This window comes from Triturus cristatus, chromosome 9, assembly GCF_964204655.1.
Source record: "Triturus cristatus chromosome 9, aTriCri1.1, whole genome shotgun sequence".
Taxonomy (NCBI): domain Eukaryota; kingdom Metazoa; phylum Chordata; class Amphibia; order Caudata; family Salamandridae; genus Triturus; species Triturus cristatus.
In genome coordinates this window covers 933,032,418-933,055,120 of record NC_140592.1, presented here as the reverse complement: position 1 = coordinate 933,055,120, position 22,703 = coordinate 933,032,418, and the positions used below count along the sequence as shown (strand labels likewise).

The 22,703-nt window shown below is 42.5% G+C and overlaps 1 protein-coding gene across 6 annotated transcripts in view; it reads right to left on the bottom strand.

The window, feature by feature from the left end:
* Positions 1–22,703, bottom strand: part of LGMN (legumain) — a 135,411-nt gene that overhangs the window by 18,080 nt on the left and 94,628 nt on the right. For all 6 annotated transcript variants that reach the window (XM_085626495.1, XM_085626496.1, XM_085626498.1 and 3 more), the window contains 3 exons: positions 10,770–10,836; positions 7,588–7,706; positions 2,436–2,525 (listed from right to left, as the gene is read on the bottom strand). In XM_085626495.1, coding sequence (XP_085482621.1) covers positions 2,436–2,525; positions 7,588–7,706; positions 10,770–10,836 — 276 coding nt within the window. The remainder of the gene's footprint in view (positions 1–2,435; positions 2,526–7,587; positions 7,707–10,769; positions 10,837–22,703) is intronic.

Below are 22,703 nucleotides of genomic sequence, written 5' to 3'. Positions count from 1 at the left end.
CTTCTACTTACAACAGGAAATATTACAATTTATTGGAAGGCAAGCATGGGTCTACCCTTAACCATGTGGTACAGAGCAGTGTTGCGATGGACTGCTTGCAAAAGTCAAACCCTTAACAGGGAAGAAACATTTTGTCTTAGGAAAGAACCTATAGCTCATGCGCATGACGGTTAGTTTTATTGATTCACACACAGTATCAAGAATGAACAAAAGAACCTTCCCAAAATGAACACTACTTGAGCCCAGGAGAGGAGGAAAGAAGAGTGATATTATATTACCAAAAATGAGAACAAGTGTAAGAACCCAAACCTAAACCTAGAGCGAGTGGACTTTGAATTCTACGTGGCGTGAGCAGTTGTGGCTGCATCAAACACCCCTTAGTGCATCAGTGAGAAAAACAAAGAACTTGTTACGGAGCAAACACCTACACCTTGGTTAGGAAATGTTTTTATTGGATATAGCTTACTTATCTTGGCATACAGAGAAGATTGAAGAAGAGTAGATGGAAATGGTAATTATAAAAAGTGTTTATATGTAACTACTTTTTCGAAGTGAGAAAATGGCAAACATGTTTTTTAAAGAACTCTGTACTTATACAACAGTTTGTAATTGTCTCCGAACACCTTACGGTCCTTGTTCCAGTATTCCTCTCAGTTAAATCTCATGTGCTAAAAAGAATTCAATTTTAATTTAAAAAGATCTTTCCGGTTGTGTTTTGACAAGACAAGGTCGACTCTGCTCAACATATGAAATTACTGAGGAGGTACGTGATGGGCGATGTCTGTCCACGCGGGTGGGTATGTTCATGGCACAGTCTATGCTGCCGCTCACTTGAAAGAGGCTTATGAAGCAGGGCATGTGCAGCGGCAGCCTCACCTGTAACCTGACACCGCCAAAGTTTCACTGCTTCCGGCAGACCTAAGACAACATGTTTAAGTCACATAAATTCCTGGCAGACTAATTGCTGGCCATAAACCCACAACCCCCCACACCCTTTCTTATGAATCCAAAGCAGCCCCTTTGCTTGCTGGAATGACCAGTGCCTTGTTATAACCCGAGAATGACCACCTTGCTGATAATAACAAGCATTGCAAATGCAATAGGTCTCGCATTTGTTGGCGTTTGAGTTACAGGCATTATAAATGCCACTTTCTAGTACCTCCTTTTCAAAAACAAGGAAACCCAATTTATTGGTCAGGGGCCTTGAGTGCAAAGTATTTTACAAGAACAGCAGTCCCTAACTCAGAAACAAATTGTTGAGAAAATTCACATAGAGATACAGTGATGTCTATATTTATCTGTCCAACTGGACATGATTGTTTAATGTAAGAAAAGAATCGCTCGCCAAAGTCTGTTTTTTCAATATTGTAAGCTTTTCATAAGCAGCTGCTTACTAACAGCATATAATATTGAAAAAAATAGATGGCGCACCGAAGAAAAGAAAGGCGTGGCTAGCCATTGTCTATTTTTTCAATATGCCAAGCTTTTCGCATGCGGCACAGCAAGCTGCCTCTGCCTCGCTGCTTACTAAAAGCATATAATATTAAAAAAATAGAGTTTGGTGAGCCGTGCACAAAAAACGAAAGGCACAGCCGCCATTGTTAAAGATGAAGGCGTGCCTCCCTACCGTGTGCAGGGTGTAAGCCAAAACGGGAGAGCTTATCGTGCCTCCTGCAATAGCAGCTAGGACGTCCTGAATAATAGTGCTCACAGACTGTAAATGAATCATACTGGGTAACAACACATGTAACAAGGGCTGTAATCATGGGAGGTTACAAATGGAGAAAAGTTGGTTCTAAGGAGGGACTATAAGCCTATTCACGAATCAAAAACCACCATTGACAAAGGACAGTAAGAGGAGCCAATTGAAAAGATGGGCGGAAAATGGGTGGATCACACAAGTCCATACCTGAATACAGCATGTCTCGAAGAGACAGCGCAAGCTCTGCATAGGCAGGACCTAAAAACTGTGATCTCCTCACCAACAACAAAAGGTGAGAAATGGAAATGCTTTACCAATTCCTGCCACTAGAAATATGCCTGGGTAGCCTTCCATTCATTTGGGCTCTCAGGTTCTCTGCACCAGAAGGGAAACTACCATAAGCAAATGTGCCTTTTTACCCCAAAAATAGCAAGTCAGCAACTAGAAGAACAACACACTAATCTTTGGCCTTGTAGGATCTCCTCAGTGAAGTGCAGCTTCGGCCACTATGACACAATGAGCTCCGGATCCACCTCTGATTACCCTCTAGCGTGTGGGGTCTCACTCGGATAGAAAAAAGAGATGGCTGGAAATTCTTGCATAAATCCAACCACTGGCAATTTCACGGAGAGCCATTGTATTTAATTAGGTTTAATTTATCAGGTTAGAAATCTAGAGCAGCTTCCTCGCCGCTCATGAAGTAGTAGTTTCCTTGCTGGCCAGGGGCACTCACTTTATTGCCATATTGCATCACGTGGCTGGTGTTTGTGTGCTTCTTCACAAGCTGGAATTGCTTATGCAGGGATTCTTTCTTCAAGTCCTCCTGAAACAAAATAAACAGACCAGGTTACAGGCATATGATAAATTGAAAATTGAAGACCGTGTGTTGTTCTGGACCATTATTCACAGATGAAATGTTCTGGAGAACAAAGAAGTCTTCAGAGTCACATAATATGATTTCATTATCACATTACTATTGAACACAAAATATAATCAATAGGGGGGACTGAAGAGCTAATATTTATAGAGGTCCTGTACCCGTGCTCCTCAATGTACATGTGCAAGACACTGTGGGTGGACAGTTCCTCTGTTATGGTTTCAAAAGTGTTTGTCGCTGGGAGATCTGATTTTCAGATCATAATGTCCTCACACACCTGTTTAGGGTGTCATGCTTCATCATAGGGCGCTCCTCGTCGGACCGGCGCTGCAATGTCCAATGGGCCTGGTGGCTGCTTTGACGGAGTTCTTTTGATCTGAGATCGCCGTATGTGAAGGGTGTTTTTTGGGCAGTTGGTGCTATGTGTATATGATAACGTGAGTGGGTGATTTTAAAATAGGCTCCAGGTCTAAAAATATTTTAATTCAATGCGAGAACTGGGTCTAAGTAAAAGCAGTGGTGCCAACAGCTGGACATAAGGTACCTAGGTGGCATGTGGGTTTATAAGGTCGACATGTTTCGTGTCATGGAAGCTCCGAAATCGAGCGACACTTCTTCAGGACCTATGGTAGGTAGTGGTGAACCCCAATGGAGAGCACCAAACAAAAGGAACCTCCTGAGTCAGAGGATGTAGTTAGATCACAAGTGAATCCCCAATAGGGACTTCACCTAACCTCTCCACCTTGAATTGGTGGAGAGTGATAACAAAATGGAAGGAGGGGGGGGGGGGGGAGTCCGCCCAAAATATTATAAGATAGCCAACGAATATGAGGAGGGCACTGCCTGCTCATTGAAGGTCTCACCCGCTTCCGAATCTATAACAGAGGAACTGTCCACCCACAGTGTCTTGCACATATTGAACAGAATAACCAGCACACGTTATAGGATGGGATAAGGGCAATCACATAGGCCTAGCAGTCAAGGACAGTCATCAATATTTAGTCTTCTATGTATTCTACTTTGCACACTACTTTTGTTTCTCCAGATCCAGGTCAGTTTGTTGTGCACACTCTATAAGAAAATTCGCACCCAGCACTCCTAAAGCAATCACAGCTTCCCACTTTGTCAGCTAACCCCCTCAATCAAAACGACATTGCTGATTTCTACCTGTCCAACATGACTGCTGTTCCCTATAAACTTGTTTAAACAAATTTCAGTACTTCTCCAACGTAAGAATATTATTACATTTCTCAGTATTAAAAATCATCATCTGATTGTTATGCTGTATTCTAGTTTGTGGATTACACAATATTCTTAAACGTGGTAAACAAAACTAAAAAAGTAATCAGAACACTAAAAAAGAATCCATGATGTAATCAAACTAAAATAACAAGGGTTTAATCGGTTTCCTGAAACTGAGGATATTGTTAACTTCCCACAGCGATGCGTGCACCAAATTCATTATTTTAAAGGAACAGACTAATCTTCCTCCTGTTCTGGTCCCGTTTACTCACAACAACGAAAGGAGGAGCCTGTCCTTGCGCTGAAGATTTTCTGTGGGTTTATTTTTCAAATCGTTTGAGGGCCGTAGACAGATTTATGATAAATTTTCAATATTCTAAAAGTGAGTCTCCCAAACTACTAAACAGTGATGTTTGCATAAGTTGGATGCATTGCTGTTGTGTCGTGGTTTGATGATTCCGCTCATACAAATGCGCTTTATGGTGTCTGCATCATCATGGCAGTAGCAGTTGTAAAATTTTGAACAAATAATGGTTCAATAAGGTCCAGGCAAAAACGGCTGGACCCTATAGAAATTTGTGACAGTAATGAGATGTTGACATTCTTGCATTGACTTTTTTTATCTACTGCCATTTTGGACTCCAACATTATTCAAATGTGAAATTCATCCATGCAAACTTCTACAGTTGCCTAAGACTATATCCGGATAGCTGAAATGAAAACAGTTATGACTCATCCAACCTTGAATGCTGGCAAATACTGCAGGATTGGTCAGTAGGATCTATTGTGGGCAACTGGAGAGACTGACCATGACCAGAAGGTCAACTGCAGCTTCGCTGAAGCATATCTCCGTGGCCATTAGTTAGATGTGAGAACAGTTTGATTTTATAGAACACACCTTAACTGTTCCGGCATGCACTGCAGTACACATTTACTGTCACTTATGAGTGCACGAAGGTCTGTTGTCTGAAAAACAACCCTAAACTCTAACTCAACAATTGTTGTTAATGTTACCCGGCTCATTGATGCATACAGATTTACACTAGGTAGTTTAGAGAAATGGCACTAACCACATTTTGCAGCTCCTTTATGTACAACTAAGGGGCTTTACAGGTTATTCATTCTACGGCTTTACATCCCTTTCTTCTCCAGTGCTTGGCTGCACTATGTCCCAGACATTTCCAAATGTGCTCCCTTACTTTACATTTCAGATGGCAATAACCCTGAGCAGAGTTAAGGTGCCTCTTATCCTATGCAACTTTTCTGTCTTTTCCAGATGTACGGCAGGCATGAGGGGTGCAGTCTGTTTCCATCTCAGTGGCACCTTCAAAGTGTCTCCAGAGCACTGATTATTTTTTATAAATTGTTTTTATTGCATTTTTCAGCAAGTTACACACAAAAAAAAGACAAGCAGATACATTGTTGTCCTAGTGCAAATGGTGCAACGCATTGATTTAACAGTTATAGAGAAGGATATATCCGTACAGAGTATTGGCATGTCTACACACATTAAGGAAAAAAAAGAAGAAAAAAACCCAATGGTACAGGTACATGTAAGAAAAAACATTTCGACATTTCAGATCCATAGGACCAGTGGGCTAATCCAACCAGCATATCGTTTCGCATAGTATTCAGTAAGTTCCGGGTGTCACAGCAGGAATGATCGGAGGGGCTGCCATATATTTTTAGGGCGGGAGGCAATTGGGAGCAGGGACGAGTATACATCGCTGCTCAAATCACAGTACATCATGCTCCCACCCTAGGCGCTGTAGACCCACCCCAGTTCATGGAGACCTGCCTTTTGGCCAATACTAGTGCGATGGCCGTAAAGTGCCTTATCCCTCGACTCAGCAGGAGCACATACCCCAACAAGGCAAGCAAGGGCGTGTGCGGGAGCTCGGTCTCCACCATTTGTTCTAGATGCTCAAACACCGCCTCCCAGTAAGCCAGCACCATTGGACAGGCCCAGGCCAGATAGATAAAGTCAGCCCGCGACATTGCACATCGCTAACAGTGGTCTGGTTTCGAGCGATCCATTTTGGCGATTAACACGGGAGTGACGTAGATTCTATGTAAATATTTAAAATGTAGAGGTTTGTGCTTGTAATTATTGGACACTAACCGTGTTTGGTCATAACAGTACGCCCACATTTTGTCAGTCATGGGATGTGCCCGATCTTCCTCCCAGACCCTACGGGCACCACCCACCCATCAGCGGCCGGAGTGCCAGCGCCTGTCGGTACAGTCTGGAAACTAAATGCGCGCCGTCCGCCACCACATTAATTGTGGTCAACAGGAGAAAGTCTGTAGGTCCCTTAACCTCAGGACGAAGTGAAGCAATCAGCGCAGCCCTCGTTCTGTGTATCAAGAAGCGGTCAAGTATATTTACATCACAGCCCGCCGTTAAGTCCGTCATCGTGCACATCTGCCCGCCCCTAAACATGCTGCCAATTGTATGCACTTTACAGTGGGCGAGTACCCGCTGCATCAATGCTCCACTGTACTGATTAAAATAGACAATACTCTCCATGGGCAGCATCTATCTCAGGATCAAAGAGAGCTAACCTGCTTCCTGGTCATTGGCTCCAGATACAGACTTTGTTAGCTGCTTCCCAGTCTATATTGCTCTACTGCAACAACTGTTCAGTCTTCTGGCCTACTGCAAAGCTTTGTTTCAGGAGGAGGGCAGGCCTATTCTTCATCCGAACAGGAGGAGTGTTAGGAGGTACATTCCACCAGCACGGGAAAGGCTTTAATTCCTTGTGGAAAACGGTATTAAAAACAGGGGAGACTAGTGGGATGGTCCTACTCCAAGGAAGAAAGGATGGGCTGAGGGGTGAGCCTGATAAATGTGCACTTTGAACAAAAGCCAAGGATTTAGCTCGTGATTTTCAGAGACCCAACTGGAAACACCAGGGACGGAAGCGACACATAAAGAGCCAGCAGCATTTTGGCAGTCATTTTGTTTTTTAATCCTGCCTTTCTTTAGTCTGCAGCTTATGTCCAGCTCAATAGCAGGGCCTTAAGGAATTTAGACCAAAAGTGTCCTACTGTACCATAGAAACTATGTCATCCTCTTAACTCCTTCCCGCCAGCGCCTTCAGGAATTCACTATTAATGGATTTCCAGCCTTACAGCCCTACAACTAAAATTAATAACGGGGAGCAATCATAGCAGAGTTAGGTTTCTTGCTTCAAGGAAGGCAAACTCTTACAATGGCAGTCCTCCTCCCCACACCGTGCAACAAACAGAACGCAGAAAGAAAAAGCGAGAGAGAAGACACACACACTGTGACCTTTTATTAAAAAAATGGATTACTAAATATTTGTACAGGAGGACACCATTGCAGCAGAAACGACAGGAAAAAGCAATAATATCCTCATTTTGTAATAAGTGATGTTCACAAAATTTGGGACTTTTGCATAATTATTGACTAAGTATAACAAACGAGTTCTATAATGTGTTCTCTAAATTAAGGAGGGTTTTTTTCGGTTTAAGGATACCACACTATGGGATTGTTAGGAGTACATTTTCACCAATGTGCATGCCCCAGCGATTGGACAGCTATACCATTCAAAAACACTAAAGGCTAATTACGAAATAATATTGGCACCGCCAAAGTGCAGATGCAGGATAGTGATTTAAGAAGGGTGGAATCAAGTGACACCATCCTCACCACCCTACCCCACACCCACCCAAATCTGTAAGCGGAAATCGATGGAGTGGTGCACATAGGGGCGTACAACGTGTGGCATATTAAACCCACCTCATCGGAATCTTCCATCCAGCTGACGCTGTACAGGTCTCCCAGGTATGTATCTCTCTTGTCATCAAAATAACAGGCATAGGACGATTCGTGTGGGTTTGCAGCCGTTGTTGCATACACTAGAAGAGAAATCACAGGAATTGGTCACTTCATCACTTATACTTCTCAGAGTGGGGAGAGGGGTCATAGTTTGATTAGCTCTTGGCTGACTCTAAACTGCATAATGGCTGTAGAACGACAAGGGTTCATGTCTCATCCCCAGTAAGGGCAGCAAACTTCTGTTTGTTATGCAGTGCATTTTAGTGTTTCCTACGTATAGACAAACCAGTTCTTCAAAAAAATATACAGATGTGATTGGACATTTAGTTCGTTTAATTATTACTGCGTCGCACTCCGGGCCTCAGGAATTATGCAGCAGTGAAGGGACTAACTATGTGGCACGGCTAATAAAATTATGTGGCAGGACAAGGCAAATGAAGCCATATAACGTGGTACAATCTTACAGTATTCTTTTCTCATTTCAACACATATTAATACTGTCCAGGCAAAGCTGCACCTTATTATTACCAGTTTAACACCTGAAAACAGCAAACGAGTAGGTCATCATTTAAAGTTTACTAGAGTCTGCCATTGACTGGATTCACTGTTCTGAACTTTGTTTTCAGTAAATTTTGATTCCTTTGAGCAACAAACAATTGTGGGTGAATTTGCAAGTTATCAATAACTATATGGAAAATGCTGCAGCATCGTATAACTCCAGTGGCCCTGGTCATACTGTATGTGGATGGCAAGCTCACTACCACCTCTTGGTCTAAGACATGACTGCCCGAGCGAGCTACACTCAGAAAGGCAAGTGTGCACTGAGAGTAACTTGCTTTGCCAAGCGAAGTGCAATAGTTCACAAGGCTCCGATGCACCACCGGTAAACCACTTCAACCACTACTGATTCAGTCTGGTAAAAAACTGCCTGGTTCAAGAAGGGGAGGGAAAGGGAGAGAGGCAGAGGGAGAGAGAGAGAGATGCAAGTGTACTTCAAATGCCAGAGTGGGTGCAATGAGGTGGCCCTGTGGAGCTACCAGTGGGGTATAACGTAGATGGAAGATGGCAGTGAGGGCAAGTGTTAAAGCCAGTGTCTGTTTCGTTGAGGATGTCTGCATTAGAGGGCAGGACATGTGCTGTGATCCCATAGGTGTGCCAGTGTGATATTAGAACTTTTACTATTGTCAGTGTGGGTGTTGATGAAGGTGTCAATGCCTCAGTCAGTCAGAGTTGATTAAAGTTGGTGGTTGTCTCACTGTCAGTGGAATGGGATTAGTCGGGTGCGGATGTTCGCTGAGCGTTCAGCATCTCTATGTATGCACAGTAATATCTACAATGGGATAGGAGTCAGACAGCCATTGCTTGCTGGGTGGTATTGGTGGAGTGGTGGTGGTGGGTGTCAGGAAGTGCAGAGGCGGTAGGAGTTTGTCGGCATTTGTTAATGGTATCCCCATCATCTGGGAATCTGCAGGGCCTGCTGGTGTGTACTAGGTGTTGGAAAAAGACAGGGGGAAAGGTGTCCAACAAATTAGGTGATTGTGTGCCACAGCAACCAGAATATATTGAGGGTGCATGCAAGATGGTGGACAGGTGGAACCCTCCCCAGTAAGGGAAGGTGGATTTCTCATCACAAATTCCCTTCCACATCCTCAAATGCGAACTCTGTGTCAGAAGGGGGCACGGCAGCAAACAGCCAAAACACAGATTAAAAGTAAGTGAGATTCTGTGCGCCATCAAGCACTTAGGGGCACTCAAAAAGGAATGAGGAGCGCTGATGAAATACTGGGATGATTCGGCTGCGACGACTCTGGCAAATACCAATGGCCAAGCTATCAAAATTCCCATTGAGAAGATCAGTTGGGTTCTAACTCCTCTATGTAGGAACCAATCCCTGTCAACAAGTGGTCGGAAAAAACAAATACAATATCTTACAGGCCTTAGCACGAAACAAGTGAAAAAGGCAAAGCGGAGTGACAGAGGTCCCTGAAAAAGGAGGACGAAGTAACTACAGAAGATAGGGTTGAGGAAGGAGCGAGGGTGGGGGGGAAGAAAACAAGGGGCGGGGTAACAAAATAGGAGGAGGAACCTGACAAGGGGCGAGGTATCAAAAGAGGAGAAGAGGGGGAACGTTTGGAGTGTTTGAAGAATGGAAGGGGTGAAGGGGAGAAATAAGGATGATGGTTGTACAGAAATGGGTATTGTGAGGACTAGTAAAGGAGAGGCCTAAGGAAGAGGAAAGGTAACCAAGGTAAAGGGAGAATGAGCTGTGAGTGAGTAAAGGAGAGTAGTACAGGTTGATATTAAACAAATCAGTTTCTAGCCCTTTGGATACTTTAGAATCTCTCAGATCAACTCGTAATAATTTCCAGATAAAGAGGCTGCTTCGAGAGGGACTGTCGGGTAGCTTTGTCGGATCTGAACTTTTAGTTTCCAATTTAAACTTCTCAATAATCATGAAACTTTTTGCCAACTGAGATTTCAAAAGTGTCTCGGGGGTAATGGAATATGCGATACAAAAGAGCTTCAATATCATTCTGGCTTCTGGAGGGTACCAGTAAAGGTCGTGTCATACAGGCGATATGCAGTCATAGTTTCTGGTTCTGGAGATCACATGGTCAATTACTCTAGAAAGACTTCCATGGATGCAAAAGCAGAGCTGAGAATGCCAACACGTCAAGCGGAAATACCTGTGCAGCACAATTACTGGATTCAACTATTATCGTTTTGCTATTGTATTTTATTTGTACACTCATTTTAAGGAAATCAGGACACAACTGTGGGGTATGCAAATACTCTCTGATATGAATGCCAAGCTTCACTTTGACAATAATGTGAAAGTAGGGTCACTTCAGTGTAACATTATTCAGAGCTTTTTTTATAGGCAATCAGGTTGACAATATCTGGGCCCACAGCCACTGCCTGTGCCTTGAATTTTTAGAGAAATCCTCTGTAGATGTCATGAGGAGGAATGAGAGATGTAGGGATAATCATGGGTAAGATTTCATATTCTTGTAAACTAATTTTATATACATTAATATTCACGTTGTAAGACTATATAGCAGTGGATCTGTTAACCCAATCCATGCCAAGAAGTGCCGTCAAGCAATGCGATGAAATCGGCTCCAGATTCCCCATTCACTTACCATTGATATTATCGGCCAAGTTCTTCATCATGGACCCGGATTCACAAGCTTCAATGTAGAACACCATCTGCAGCATAGGAACAGACAAACTGTAATAGGAGTACTAAAAGATAGCAGTTTTTAAATGTCTTTTTATTGAATTTTCATGTTGTACTTTACATGAGTAACTTGAAACAAATAAACTTTTACAGAATAAGTATCTTCTGTCCATCCATCTTTCACATATTCTAGCAAAGCATGCCTTTATTTCCTTCCAAACCCCTGGCCGGGATGATACCATAGCATTATGCAAAAGTCTGGGTCAGGTGCTCTCCTTGTTATCCATCCATCCATTCCACACACTATCATGCTTCCGCAGGCATGCCTGTGAGTCACACACAGCCTTCTCTAGGGCGCAGCTTATGTCCACACTCGCCCTCCATGCTGCAAGAGAGGGAAGGGTTGGTTTTCGCCAGGCGTGAGCTATGGCACATTTACCTGTTACCTGGCCCTGCTGCATCAGTGTTTTTGTCTGCATAGGTGAAAGATCATAGATCATCATCTAGAATGTTCAGTATGGCCCTTTTCGAAGAGGGGTGGAACGGTCGACCTAGTGCCTTCCCCAGAGCATCTTGCATTCCACCCAGTAGGGCCTAAGGATTCTTCAGTGCCACGTAGTGTGCAGGCGGTCTCCCTCGCCTTCCACCTAAGGCAGGTTGAGCTGTCACTTCTTTGTATTTCCCACAAGTGATATGGAGACCAGTAAATGCCATGTAAGTATTTAAACTGTACCACTCTATACCTAGCTGAAATCGCTGCATCTCGGGTGCCATCAGAGCTGCTGCCCATTCATAGTCCTCCCACTTGACCTTCAATGCAGGGAAGGAATCCGGTGTATGGATAATTAGCATTTTATAGATCGTGGAGACCTGCCCTTTGGTGGGCAATTGGGATGCAGTAATTTTGGCCTCTAAAGGGCTAAATTCAACCAGGTCGGAGACGGTATGCGCTTAGGCCCTGAGTAAAGGATATGTTTTCCTTTTAACAGGAATGGATCACTGAAGACATATGTGAGAATTTAGTGGTTTTGTAGCAATAAGGTGTATTGGGTTTTGAGGCTTTTGAAGTTGGTTTTCAGTTCAGTCACTGGAGTTTATTCACATGGTGGCAGGAGGTGTTTTTCTTTTATTATTTCTTTTCACTTTTTTAGATTGATGTTTGAATTAAAAACAGGAGATATGCATAAATATGCTATGTTTGCTCTATGATATTGAATGTGAGTCTTGTGACACTTTTGTAAACAACTTTACTTCTGTGTACAGCGAGTGGTTGACAGATCATTGATGTACATCTTTTGATATGTTTTGGATTGAAGCCCCCGACGAAGGGTCAACAGCCCGAAATGCATTGGGCAGTGTTCAAATTCATTGTATAAATGTGTATTAATTTGTTTCCGGTTCAGTATGAACATTTGAATATCTGAACAATAAATGAATCCGGTTGGAAAATCTGAAATACAGTCATTAACTGTGGTTTAACTGCTTCCCTGCTCATGACGGAACCACTCCGTCATGAGCCACGGGCGCCGTGTGCTCATGACGGAGTGGTTCCGTCATGCTGCGGCCGTTGGCGGCCGCTCCGCCCACGCGGCACTGATTCCCCGCCTGTGCGGGCGAACAATGCAAGTGGGCGGAGTCGTGACGGAACCACTCCGTCATGAGCACAGCTCGCCCGTGACTCATGACGGCGTGGTTCCGTCACGAGCATGGTGGCGCCGCGCTGCCCCCAAATCCCCACAGCGCCGCGGCGGAATTCGTGCCGCGGCGAAGGGGTTCAAATTGAATATTGAATTGTTTTAAAAATTCATGTATGTTGTGATTTTTAATAAGCAATCAGTTGCATCAGCCAATGTGCACGGTGGTCAGGTCGATCAGGCTTGAAGTAGGGTGTATATATTAGGCGTGCCTAGGCAGCACGTAACCCACTGTAGCACGCTTTGTTAAAACTTAAACAAATAGATCCATTTTAGTTATATAGTGTTAAATATAGGTGTGCTCCACTCATTAAATAGTGTGTATTTATTTTTCTAAAGCCTACTGAGTGTATAGCACCCAAAATGTCATTTGACAGCATAACAGGGTTGACAGACAATAGAGCATCAATACATGCTTACACAAACGAAAAAGCATCTGAAATCTATTCGTTAATCCATGATGTGAAAACTCTTGATGTACAAGGGAATACTGTAGCACAACAACTAAAACAACTAGAATTTCTAGTAAGAAGAGAATTAAATCAGCATTTACACGCTTCAAGGCTGGTTCAGTATCATCGAGCAAAGCGGATCCCGAGGGAATTAAGGTTGTCCATCAAACCCATGCTCAATCGTTTTCATCAAAATAAGGAGTTCATGGAAAAATGGTATTCCATTTTAAATAAATGTTCACTCGACCTCATATTACTTTTAGTGGAGGAATTATCAAAAGCCATCAATGAGTTGGCCAATGAAATATCAGAAAACAAACATAATTTCCAAACAAGGATGGATAAAGATGTCTGGGATAAGACCTTAGAGGACATCAATTTGAGATTGGATAAATATACAAAAGAAATACAAGAGGGTAAACTTCGAAAATACAAACGTGCTACTTTGGACTATAAATGAAACAAGGTTTACACATGGGCCGAAGTGTACGCTCAGCGAAGAGTCCATTTCAAGAAAACTACTACTGTTTCATCAGAGGAAAGTCTGGTATCTGACGCAGAGCTAAGTACCAACATAACACCAGCATCAGTTTAAATAAACCGTAGAATTGATCCATATATACCTACCAGTGATGTTGCTGCACAAACAACCAGTGCGAAGTCTTTTTTATCCCAGGCTGGAGGAACCAGCCAACCACCGGGGTCAACAACAAAAAGTGGAGGAAAACAATTAGACGCGGCGGAAAAAGCACGCACTCTGAGCCAAAAAGCGACCTAGTAGTCAACATTTCTAAAACCATGCTAAATCCTGAACACCTACAAGTTTTAAATAAAGGCTTGGGGTTTGTCTCCACTTATCAAACAAATTTGTTGGAATGTGAATGCTTTGTTTAAATTCATGAGGGTCCTACGTTTGAGACATTTTTTCTCCAACGTTCTTCCACTAAGTCCTGAAAAACAAGAAACTGAATACTTAGAGTTTAAACCCAAATCTAAATTTCAAGCTCCAGTTTCTCATAAAACTTTGGATATTTTTGAAAACCTTGTAAGAAAGGATTTTTTGAAAATGAAAATGAAGGATAGTAAGCATGGCAATTTTTCGAAAAGAGAGCAATCAATTCTTAAATCTATTCAAAACAACACAGAGATCATAGTTCAAAAAGCAGACAAAGGTGGCGTTATTGTAATTATGGAAAAATCATTTTACATTCGGAGGACTAATGAACATGTTTCGGATCCTATGACATATCTTCGACTTAAACATGATCCAACAAGAGAACTCAGTAAAACCCTTGAAATTATCTTGACTAATGCTTTAGAAATGGGATGGATTACTTCTACTACAAAATCATTCCTGACGGTCACTAACCCCAAAAGACCACGACTGTATATGCTCCCTAAAATTAACAAGGACCTCTGGAATCCTCCCTTAAGATCTATTGTTACGGGTTGTGGTACCATTTTTGAGCCGTTAGGTCAATATTTGGACCATTTTCTCCAACTGTTTGTACAAAACTGGATATCATACGTGAAGGACACCACTGATTCTTTGATAAAATTACAAGTCTCATTGGATCGCAAAACTATACTGTGTACAATTGATGTTAAATCATTGTATACGTCAATTCCACATTCAGGAGGTATGGAAGCAGTGGAGTGGGCGTTGTTGCGTCAACCCACAATTAAGGCAGATAAAGTCTTTTTATTAGAACTTCTGCATTTTTGTTTGCACCATAGTTACTTTGAATGGGAAGAACAGTTTTATTTCCAACAAATGGGCACTTCTATGGGCTTTGCAGCGGCCCCTGCATACGCGAATACATTTATGGCCAAATTTGAAGCTGATTTTGTGTTCAATAATCAGGATTGGAAAGAGCCTCTTCTACTGTATTGTAGATTCATCGATGATATCTTTTTAATGTGGACTGGCAGCCAAGAAGCTTTGGAGAACAGATTAATTCAATTGAATTCCCATAATGATCATATCCAGTTCACGCATAACAACAGCGAAACACTTATAACATTCCTAGATGTGCAAATCACCATTAAAGGATATGACATTCAAACTGAAATTTTCAGAAAAACAACAGATAGAAACAATGCTTTAAGTTTTCACAGCTTTCATCCACCTAATGTAATCCAAACTTTGCCGTATTGTCAATTCCTACGTATAAAGAGGATTTGTTCAGATCCAGATACATCAAAGAAACACCTAAAGATTCAATGTCAAAAATATGTAAACAGAGGCTACCCTGAAGAAATCCTGGAAAAAGCTTTAAATTTGGTAACTCTTGAGAATCTACAAGTTTTTGTGATCAAATTTTCTACCAGTTCAAAATGAATTAAAACTATTATCAATCGTCATTGGGAACTCCTTCAATATGAAACTAACTTTAATGGAATTTTCAAAGACAAACCATTACACGCCTATCAGAGATCTAACATTCTTAAAGAACCTTTAATGAAGAGTTCGGCAAAGTTCAATGATCAAGAGTTTAGAGGAACTAGTAAATGTACTAATTGTGTACACTGTAATAATGTAATCCTTGGGAACATGTTACAACATCCACATACTGGGGAATCTATTAAACTTTTGCACAATTCTGATTGTAATACTCAGAATATTATCTATTGTATAAAATGTCCTTGTGGACATTTATGCATAGGAAAAACTGAAAGAAAGGCTGAGCATAAAAGTACAATTCGAACCCAAAATAAAACTAGTTTTCTAGCTGTCCATTGGGCACAAGCAAGACACAGCATAGCTCAGTTTAAATTTCAGATCATTGAGAAAGTTATCCAACAGCTGGGTAAGGACCTTACTAGATCCTTACTGCAAAGGGAAGTGTATTGGATGAGACGTTTGGACACACAAGACCCTAGGGGTCTTAATGACAGAATTGATTATGGATGTTTTCTATAAACAGGAAGGGGATGTTCATAAAACATGATTATGTCCATACATAGAATCATTTACAGATTGTGAACTATAGAATAACTATGTTCTGTGACTCCTAATCTAATTACACACATTTCTTCACTTTAATTTTTGTTCTTACATTTTTCTAAGTAGTTCACGTTTTGATTTTGATTTTCTCTGTATGTCTAGAATAGTCTGTTTTACATTCAGTGTTTACTTCAGTAACATTCAGTGATGGTGGTTAATGTAGAAGTAGACACTATAAGAGTCTTTTATTCGTCTGCGGGGAGATTGTTTCTTTTTATTTGTTATTTTCTGACTTTTTGAAAATGAAGGAGCTGAGTCCGTTGACGATATCTGTGATAGGAGAAAGTGTAGCGGTTCATTTAGTTGGTGTTTGAAAGCGGGCGGTGAAAATTGTTACCGGCAAGGGTGCGTGATGTCGCTTCTGACCACGAGTACAAATCGGAGGTAGAAGTAAGTAGATGCGTTGCGGTCATTGGGGAGCCTTTTTATTGTTTCACGTTGAAATATGGTGAGAGGCAGTCTTACGACTGTTCCTTTGTTTTCACTTAACAGACTCTGACCAGTTTTTTTGAAATATCGAGCGGAACACTAAATGCGGTTTACCGAACTGGGAACATGATCAAGGTGCGTGAAAGCTGGTACGCTGCAGTTGGCAATTACTGATAGTTGTGGTAAAGGATTGATGAGTAAAGGATATGTTTTCCTTTTAACAGAAATGGATTACGGAAGACAAATGTGAGTATTTAGTGGTTATGCAGTAATAAGGTGTATTGGGTTTTCAGGCTTTTGAAGTTGGTTTTCAGTTCAGTCACTGGAGTTTATTCACATGGTGGCAGAAGGTGTTTTTCTTTTATTATTTCTTGCACTTCTTTTTAGATTGATGTTTGGATTAAAAACAGGAGATATGCATAAATATGTTATGTTTGCTCTATGATATTGAATGTGAGTCCTGTGACACTTTTGTAAACAACTTTACTTCTGTGTACAGCGAGTCGTTGATACGTTTCAGATTGAAGCCCCCGACGAAGGGCCAACAGCCCGAAATGCATTGGGCAGTGTTCAAATTCATTGTATAAATGTGTATTAATTTGTTTCCGGTTCAGTATGAAAATTTGAATTTCTGAACAATAAATGAATCATGTTGGACAATCTGAAATACAGTCATTAACTGTGGTTTAAATTGAATATTGAATTGTTTTCAAAATTCAGGTATGTTATGATTTTTAATAAGCAATCAGTTGCATCAGCCAATGTGCACGGTGGTCAGGTCGATCAGGCTTGAAGTAGGGTGGAAATAATGTAAAGCCATGTTTTCACAAAACGTCGAGGATCAGTGCATTCCACCCTTTCAGGAATATCAGGAAGTGTAGCTTGTTCTGATGGAAACAGCCCACGGCATCCTCCACAAGCAAGATCAAGTCCCTGGATTCCGCCAAGATGTGCGCCACAGCAGATCAAAGTGGCCCACTGTAAAGTCACATCACCACAGAATTATACAGGATCTTGAGCACGGTGGAAGAAGCATTAGAGGAAAGTGTCTGCCATATATGACTGTCTAGCCATGCTCCCAAGAGATGGCAACTTTAACTCCAGCTAACTAGGGCTATCAGATGACCACACCCTAAACTTCAAAAGAGGCAGAGAAGTATGCCTCGGCTCAGAGGGGCAATATTACAATTTATGAGGAACAGAATAAACAAGTCACTGGATCCCAATAAGGCAAACGGTCCCTTTCAGGGTGCCACACAGTGTGCTCAACCTTATGGGGTACAAACCTGTCATACTGACCCCTCTGAAAACTTTGTTTAGAGCATTCAAAGGCATTAGCCTCTCGTCATAGGGTGACAAATTCCCACTGAGAACGTTGATCTAATAAGACGCTCCAGTAACCCTATTGAAGGGAACTATTCCTTCGCAGTTCATGGGTTGCACATTTGAAACTCTTCCACATACATTACACAAAATAGAAAGCCAGATTGCCCTCAGCAAAAATGTTCCCATGCATACAATTATACAGACAAGTAGTTATAGTCAGCTGTCTTGTTGGGCCTTGAAGCAATTTCATTTCTGGTGTACGAACAAAAGGACCCAGATAAATGCATAAACGAAAGTCTATATTGAGATAAAAGTGAAACAACATAAACAAATTAAATTTACAGTAATAGAGTTGCAACCAGTAAGGTCCAAGTAGGTAAATATGTTTTTGAACAACATAGCTTAAATACTCTCCAATAGGTTGGGGGTACTTTGTACTGCCTGTTGAAGATACTTGTGGCTGAAGGTCTCCCCTTCTTTGTAAGAGGATGACCTAGAAAGTGGCACAGCAAGACTTAAAACATGACAATTCTTGTCCAGAGGGCTCCATAGTCTTAAGTGAAAAAAAACCACATCCCAATCATTAGCATTATCAATCTTTGTGAGAGGGATAAAAGAGCTCAGGAAAAATGTGGAAACAAGCTTATAAAATAAACTAGTTCACTTGGGCACAATCAACCCTAGAAGCACCAGCTTTTTAGTAAACATTCTAATTTCCATAAAGGCTAGTACATCTTTGCATAAAGAGTTTCTTAATATTTTCAAATGTATTAAGAAATCTTCCTTTTAAAGCTGGACGAGGCTCTGTGTTTTACCACACAGAACACTGTATACGAGTTCTCACTATGCTGAGAGAGCCACCTAACAAGCAAGCCTTAAATCACCAACAGAACATGTGCTCAAATCTACTTTTTAGGCTGTCATAATCAAGATTGATTTGGCTTAAACCTCATGCAGCAGTGAAAAAATCTATTGACAAAAAAGCGTCCATTTCTTTTTGGGAAATTCTTTTTACTGAGTGTTTTCAAATAGAAATGTAACAAACACAAACCCCTTTTAAGCTCTCCATACTTAAGGTCATACAAAAAGACAGTAACTAGTGAATCAAGACACCCCTCCTCATCATTCCCACCCCACCCCAATGAGCATAGCACTGCCTTCCTTCACAAGAAGCCGTAGAGGAACATTCATCTAATTTTAACTCAAACAGTAGACCACACCCAACGTCCCTTAGTCAGTCATCACTTTGAATCCTGGTTCAATCTCAGAGCCCACAATGTCATTGGGCAGGACAGGACTGGTACAGTACTTTGCAAATGGTCCATCGGAAGCCTCTAAATGTTGCAGCATGTCCTGCAATTCATGTATTATCGTTTGCATAGCCATGAGCGGCCAAAAGTCTTCTCTACCACTGCGTAATGTCCGGTGTACATTGTTTTCTCCATCTGACTGCCAATTTGTGTTTTGCGGCCTGTAGCCTGAGAAAATATGACTGTCAAGGTGTGCCACGTGAAGGTCACATGCTGTATATTGTCACCAGTGAGTCTTCACGAATAGGGAAATCTATGGCTTACCTGATGTGGCTGAGAATTGTTTTCTAATATGTTTTAATTTTTAGGCATTACCACCAGATCTGCCTCATTATCCCCTCCATGCTACAACCCTGCAGCATCAGTAATCAGAGGTCAGAAACAAGTTCTTGAATCTCTTCTCTGTCTTATACCAACTGAACATAAATTTTTACCTTACTTGTGTGTCGTCTTTAGTATGTCGGACATGAGGATTCTCATTGCTCTTGAGAAATCTCCTCCCCCACTGATCTGTTCCACTGTGTCATATATGCCCATTTATAGTCGCATGGGGTTGCTACTAGTTTATCATAAATAGCGAAAACTTGGCCTTTAGTAGATGTATATTGAGCATAGATTTGTTTAAAGTCTGTGAGGCCTCTGATTCCGGTCTCCTTATTATGAGGGTTAATTGCCCAATGTTGCAATACAAGTATCTATGTCTTTCATCATTCCTCACCCCAAATTCCAGGTACATTCTTGGACCCACTTGATCCTTCATTTTTGGAAAAAGGAGTGCAACATTATACATTTGCATTTCCTCCATGTAACAAATTGCTTATCATCTAGAGCCAAACTAAAGTTGTGCAGTAGGGAGAAGGGGACAACATGAAAGACACCTCTCCAAAGCATTGCATAATCTGGGTCACCACGGGTATGTAACTTCGAAGGTCTGTCAGTGTTATTAGGATATCATCTGCGAATAAATATATCTTGTGTAACAGAACCCCAACGACAATGCCTCTGACTTACTGTGTTTCTAATTAGCAGAAGGACAAAGAAGAGCCAAAGATGCGAGAACTGTGGACTTTCTGCGAACTTTGGCGCAAGCCCTGCCTGCCTGCTCCTGTCCCGACAATTGTGAAGTCCTGACTCATCCTGAAGCTGTGCATCCTCCCAGAGTCTTGGAGGGCTGCCAGCACTTTGCCAACCAATCAGCATCTCCCTTGAAGTCGAGGAGCCACTTCCCTGCAGGCACGGACCTCAATGTCCAGTTCACCGATCTGCTGAACAGAGTGTCCACCGATGCAGCAATCGCCCAGGAAGAGGTCACTATGCGCCTGGAGGTCAGATCCATCTTCCCACCAGGTTTTGAGACGCCAGGACCCCCAAAAGCCGCCCTGCACCAATACCCGGGGAACTGGATCCCTTGCAGCAGCCAAGGCTTGCTCAGTGTCCAGTACAGACAACAACACCGCCAAGACAGACCTTCCGATGTGGGACATCAGCCTCTGAGACGTCATCATCAATAGTAGCCCTGTTTTGTCCCAATCCCAGGTGAACCTAAAAAGTGGGAGCCTACAATGGAAGTGAGCTGCAGGACAAAACACCTCTGTGGCCGAGCCCACAGCCCAAGTGCAAGCCTACCGAGAGTGCACCCATACCCCAGAGACCCTTAAGAACCGAGCCACCCTTTGGGTTCCGATTGACCTGCCCCCAAGTCCTCACTTGCAGCATTTTTCTTGTTACAGGTTTCTCCATAAACTTCAGCTGTAGTGTTTGAGGCTACCCTTGTGACCAACTCCTCGGCACACGGACACACCATGCCCCAGAGACCCTTAAGAACCGAGCCACCCTTTGGGGTCCGATTGACCTGCCCCCAAGTCCTCACTTGCAGCATTTTTCTTGTTACAGGTTTCTCCATAAACTTCAGCTGTAGTGTTTGAGGCTACCCTTGTGAACAGCTCCTCGGCACACGGAGACACCAGGGCAGGTACACCAAAACTGCTGAAGGTTTTAAGGACCATGGCCCCTACTTAGCTCAAGTCCAGAAGAACAACCCTGTAAATCGATTAATGTTTCTCCCATAAGATAACATTATCGCGTTTGAGGTTCATACCTCAAATCAACGGTATGTTTTGTGTTTCTGAAAATCGCCAACTCGAAAAGTACTTACCCAATCTCGTTGATCTAGGTGTCAAAATGAATATAAAAATCTAGGTTATTTTTCTAAATTGGTGTTGTATTTCCTTATTGAGTGTGTATCTCATTTATTGATTCTGTGTGTGCAACAAACGCCTAGTGCTCCCCTCTGATGAGCCAAAGACTGCTAAACCACACAACCACAAATAAAGCACCTTGGGATTGTTAGAGCAAGCCCCTGTACACTAGTTCATAGGGTTGTCGTGCTTCCTCCACATTAGACCGCAATGCCTTAATGGCCCCTTTATTGCTGCTTACTGTCTCCTAAACTTTGTATATCTCTAGAAAATGCTGTCACTGGGCCTGCATTTCTGTTTTCAGTGCCTGTAGTTTGCGGGTTCAGTGTTGAAGTTAGCTTATCTTGCATTTCTGCCAAGCATATGAGTAAATCCTCTTTGTAGAGGGGTGCTATCTCACACCTTTTTTGGCATGCCTAGTCAAGGTCTCTCTGGTTATCCAGTGTATAGTTAACTTTATTTGAGTTGCTCTTTGTATACCAGCAGGCTCTTTGACCACACTAGGTCAACCTCTGTTCAGATTTCATCATATGTCCCAGCAACCAACTGCACCCAAGAGCCACTTGGTGGAAGTTGGGACACAGATACTCATCGCCTTCGGTTCTGCTACGTCTTGTCCCCACTCCTTTTGCATCTGTGGTGGAGTTACATTCAGCTCCTACGTTGACAGGCTCTAGAAATGGAGGAGGCCTTAAGCTTTGCCTCCTCTGGGTGACTTACACCGCACACTATTTTGAAGCTAGCAAGAGTTCGCAGGGGAGAGCATTAGAGGAAAGCAGCATAGTCTCCACGCTATAGTCCTCCCAGGGTCTCAATCTTGTGAGCAAAGGTGTATTCAGACTCTCGAGAGGATCTGTATTACGGTTATAGTCTTCACCATCATCTAAGCAAGACGTATTTGCATCGATTCTCTTTAGGCCAAGGGTCAATTATGTTCAAAAAGGGGTTGATGATACACTTGAATGACTTCTGGGGTCCCATCAGCCACGCTACACATATTTACTTGGGCACTGCGCATTTCTTTAAAGGTAATGTTTTCCATGAGGGCACGCTGCCTCTTATGTCTGTACACACACCCGGGCGTTGGGTCTCAAACATGAAAGTATGGTGAGCTGCTTTAGCCACTGCAGGCCCACCTCCTGAGCTTCCCGTGTGTAATTACACTTTCACCTGGCACATGGCCCCACCTCCAGAGCTTCACATTTGGAATAACTCTTTGACATCCCACGCGGGGCCCGTAGGGCAGCCTCACCACTTACACAAGGCCTCCGTTTACCAGGGCGCTCTGACCCACGCAGCACCCAAAATGGCTGCACTGCACGCTAGAACATCTTGAACTTGATTTTTCTTCCTCCTCAACAGGTCCAGTGGTCCCCATGGTCTTCAGCACCCGCTGCTTCAGGGACCAATCTCAAATCATCTCTTCAGTGTTTGAGGTTTAGCATGTTGGGCAGAGCTGGAGCTCTCTTCTAGAGCCGCT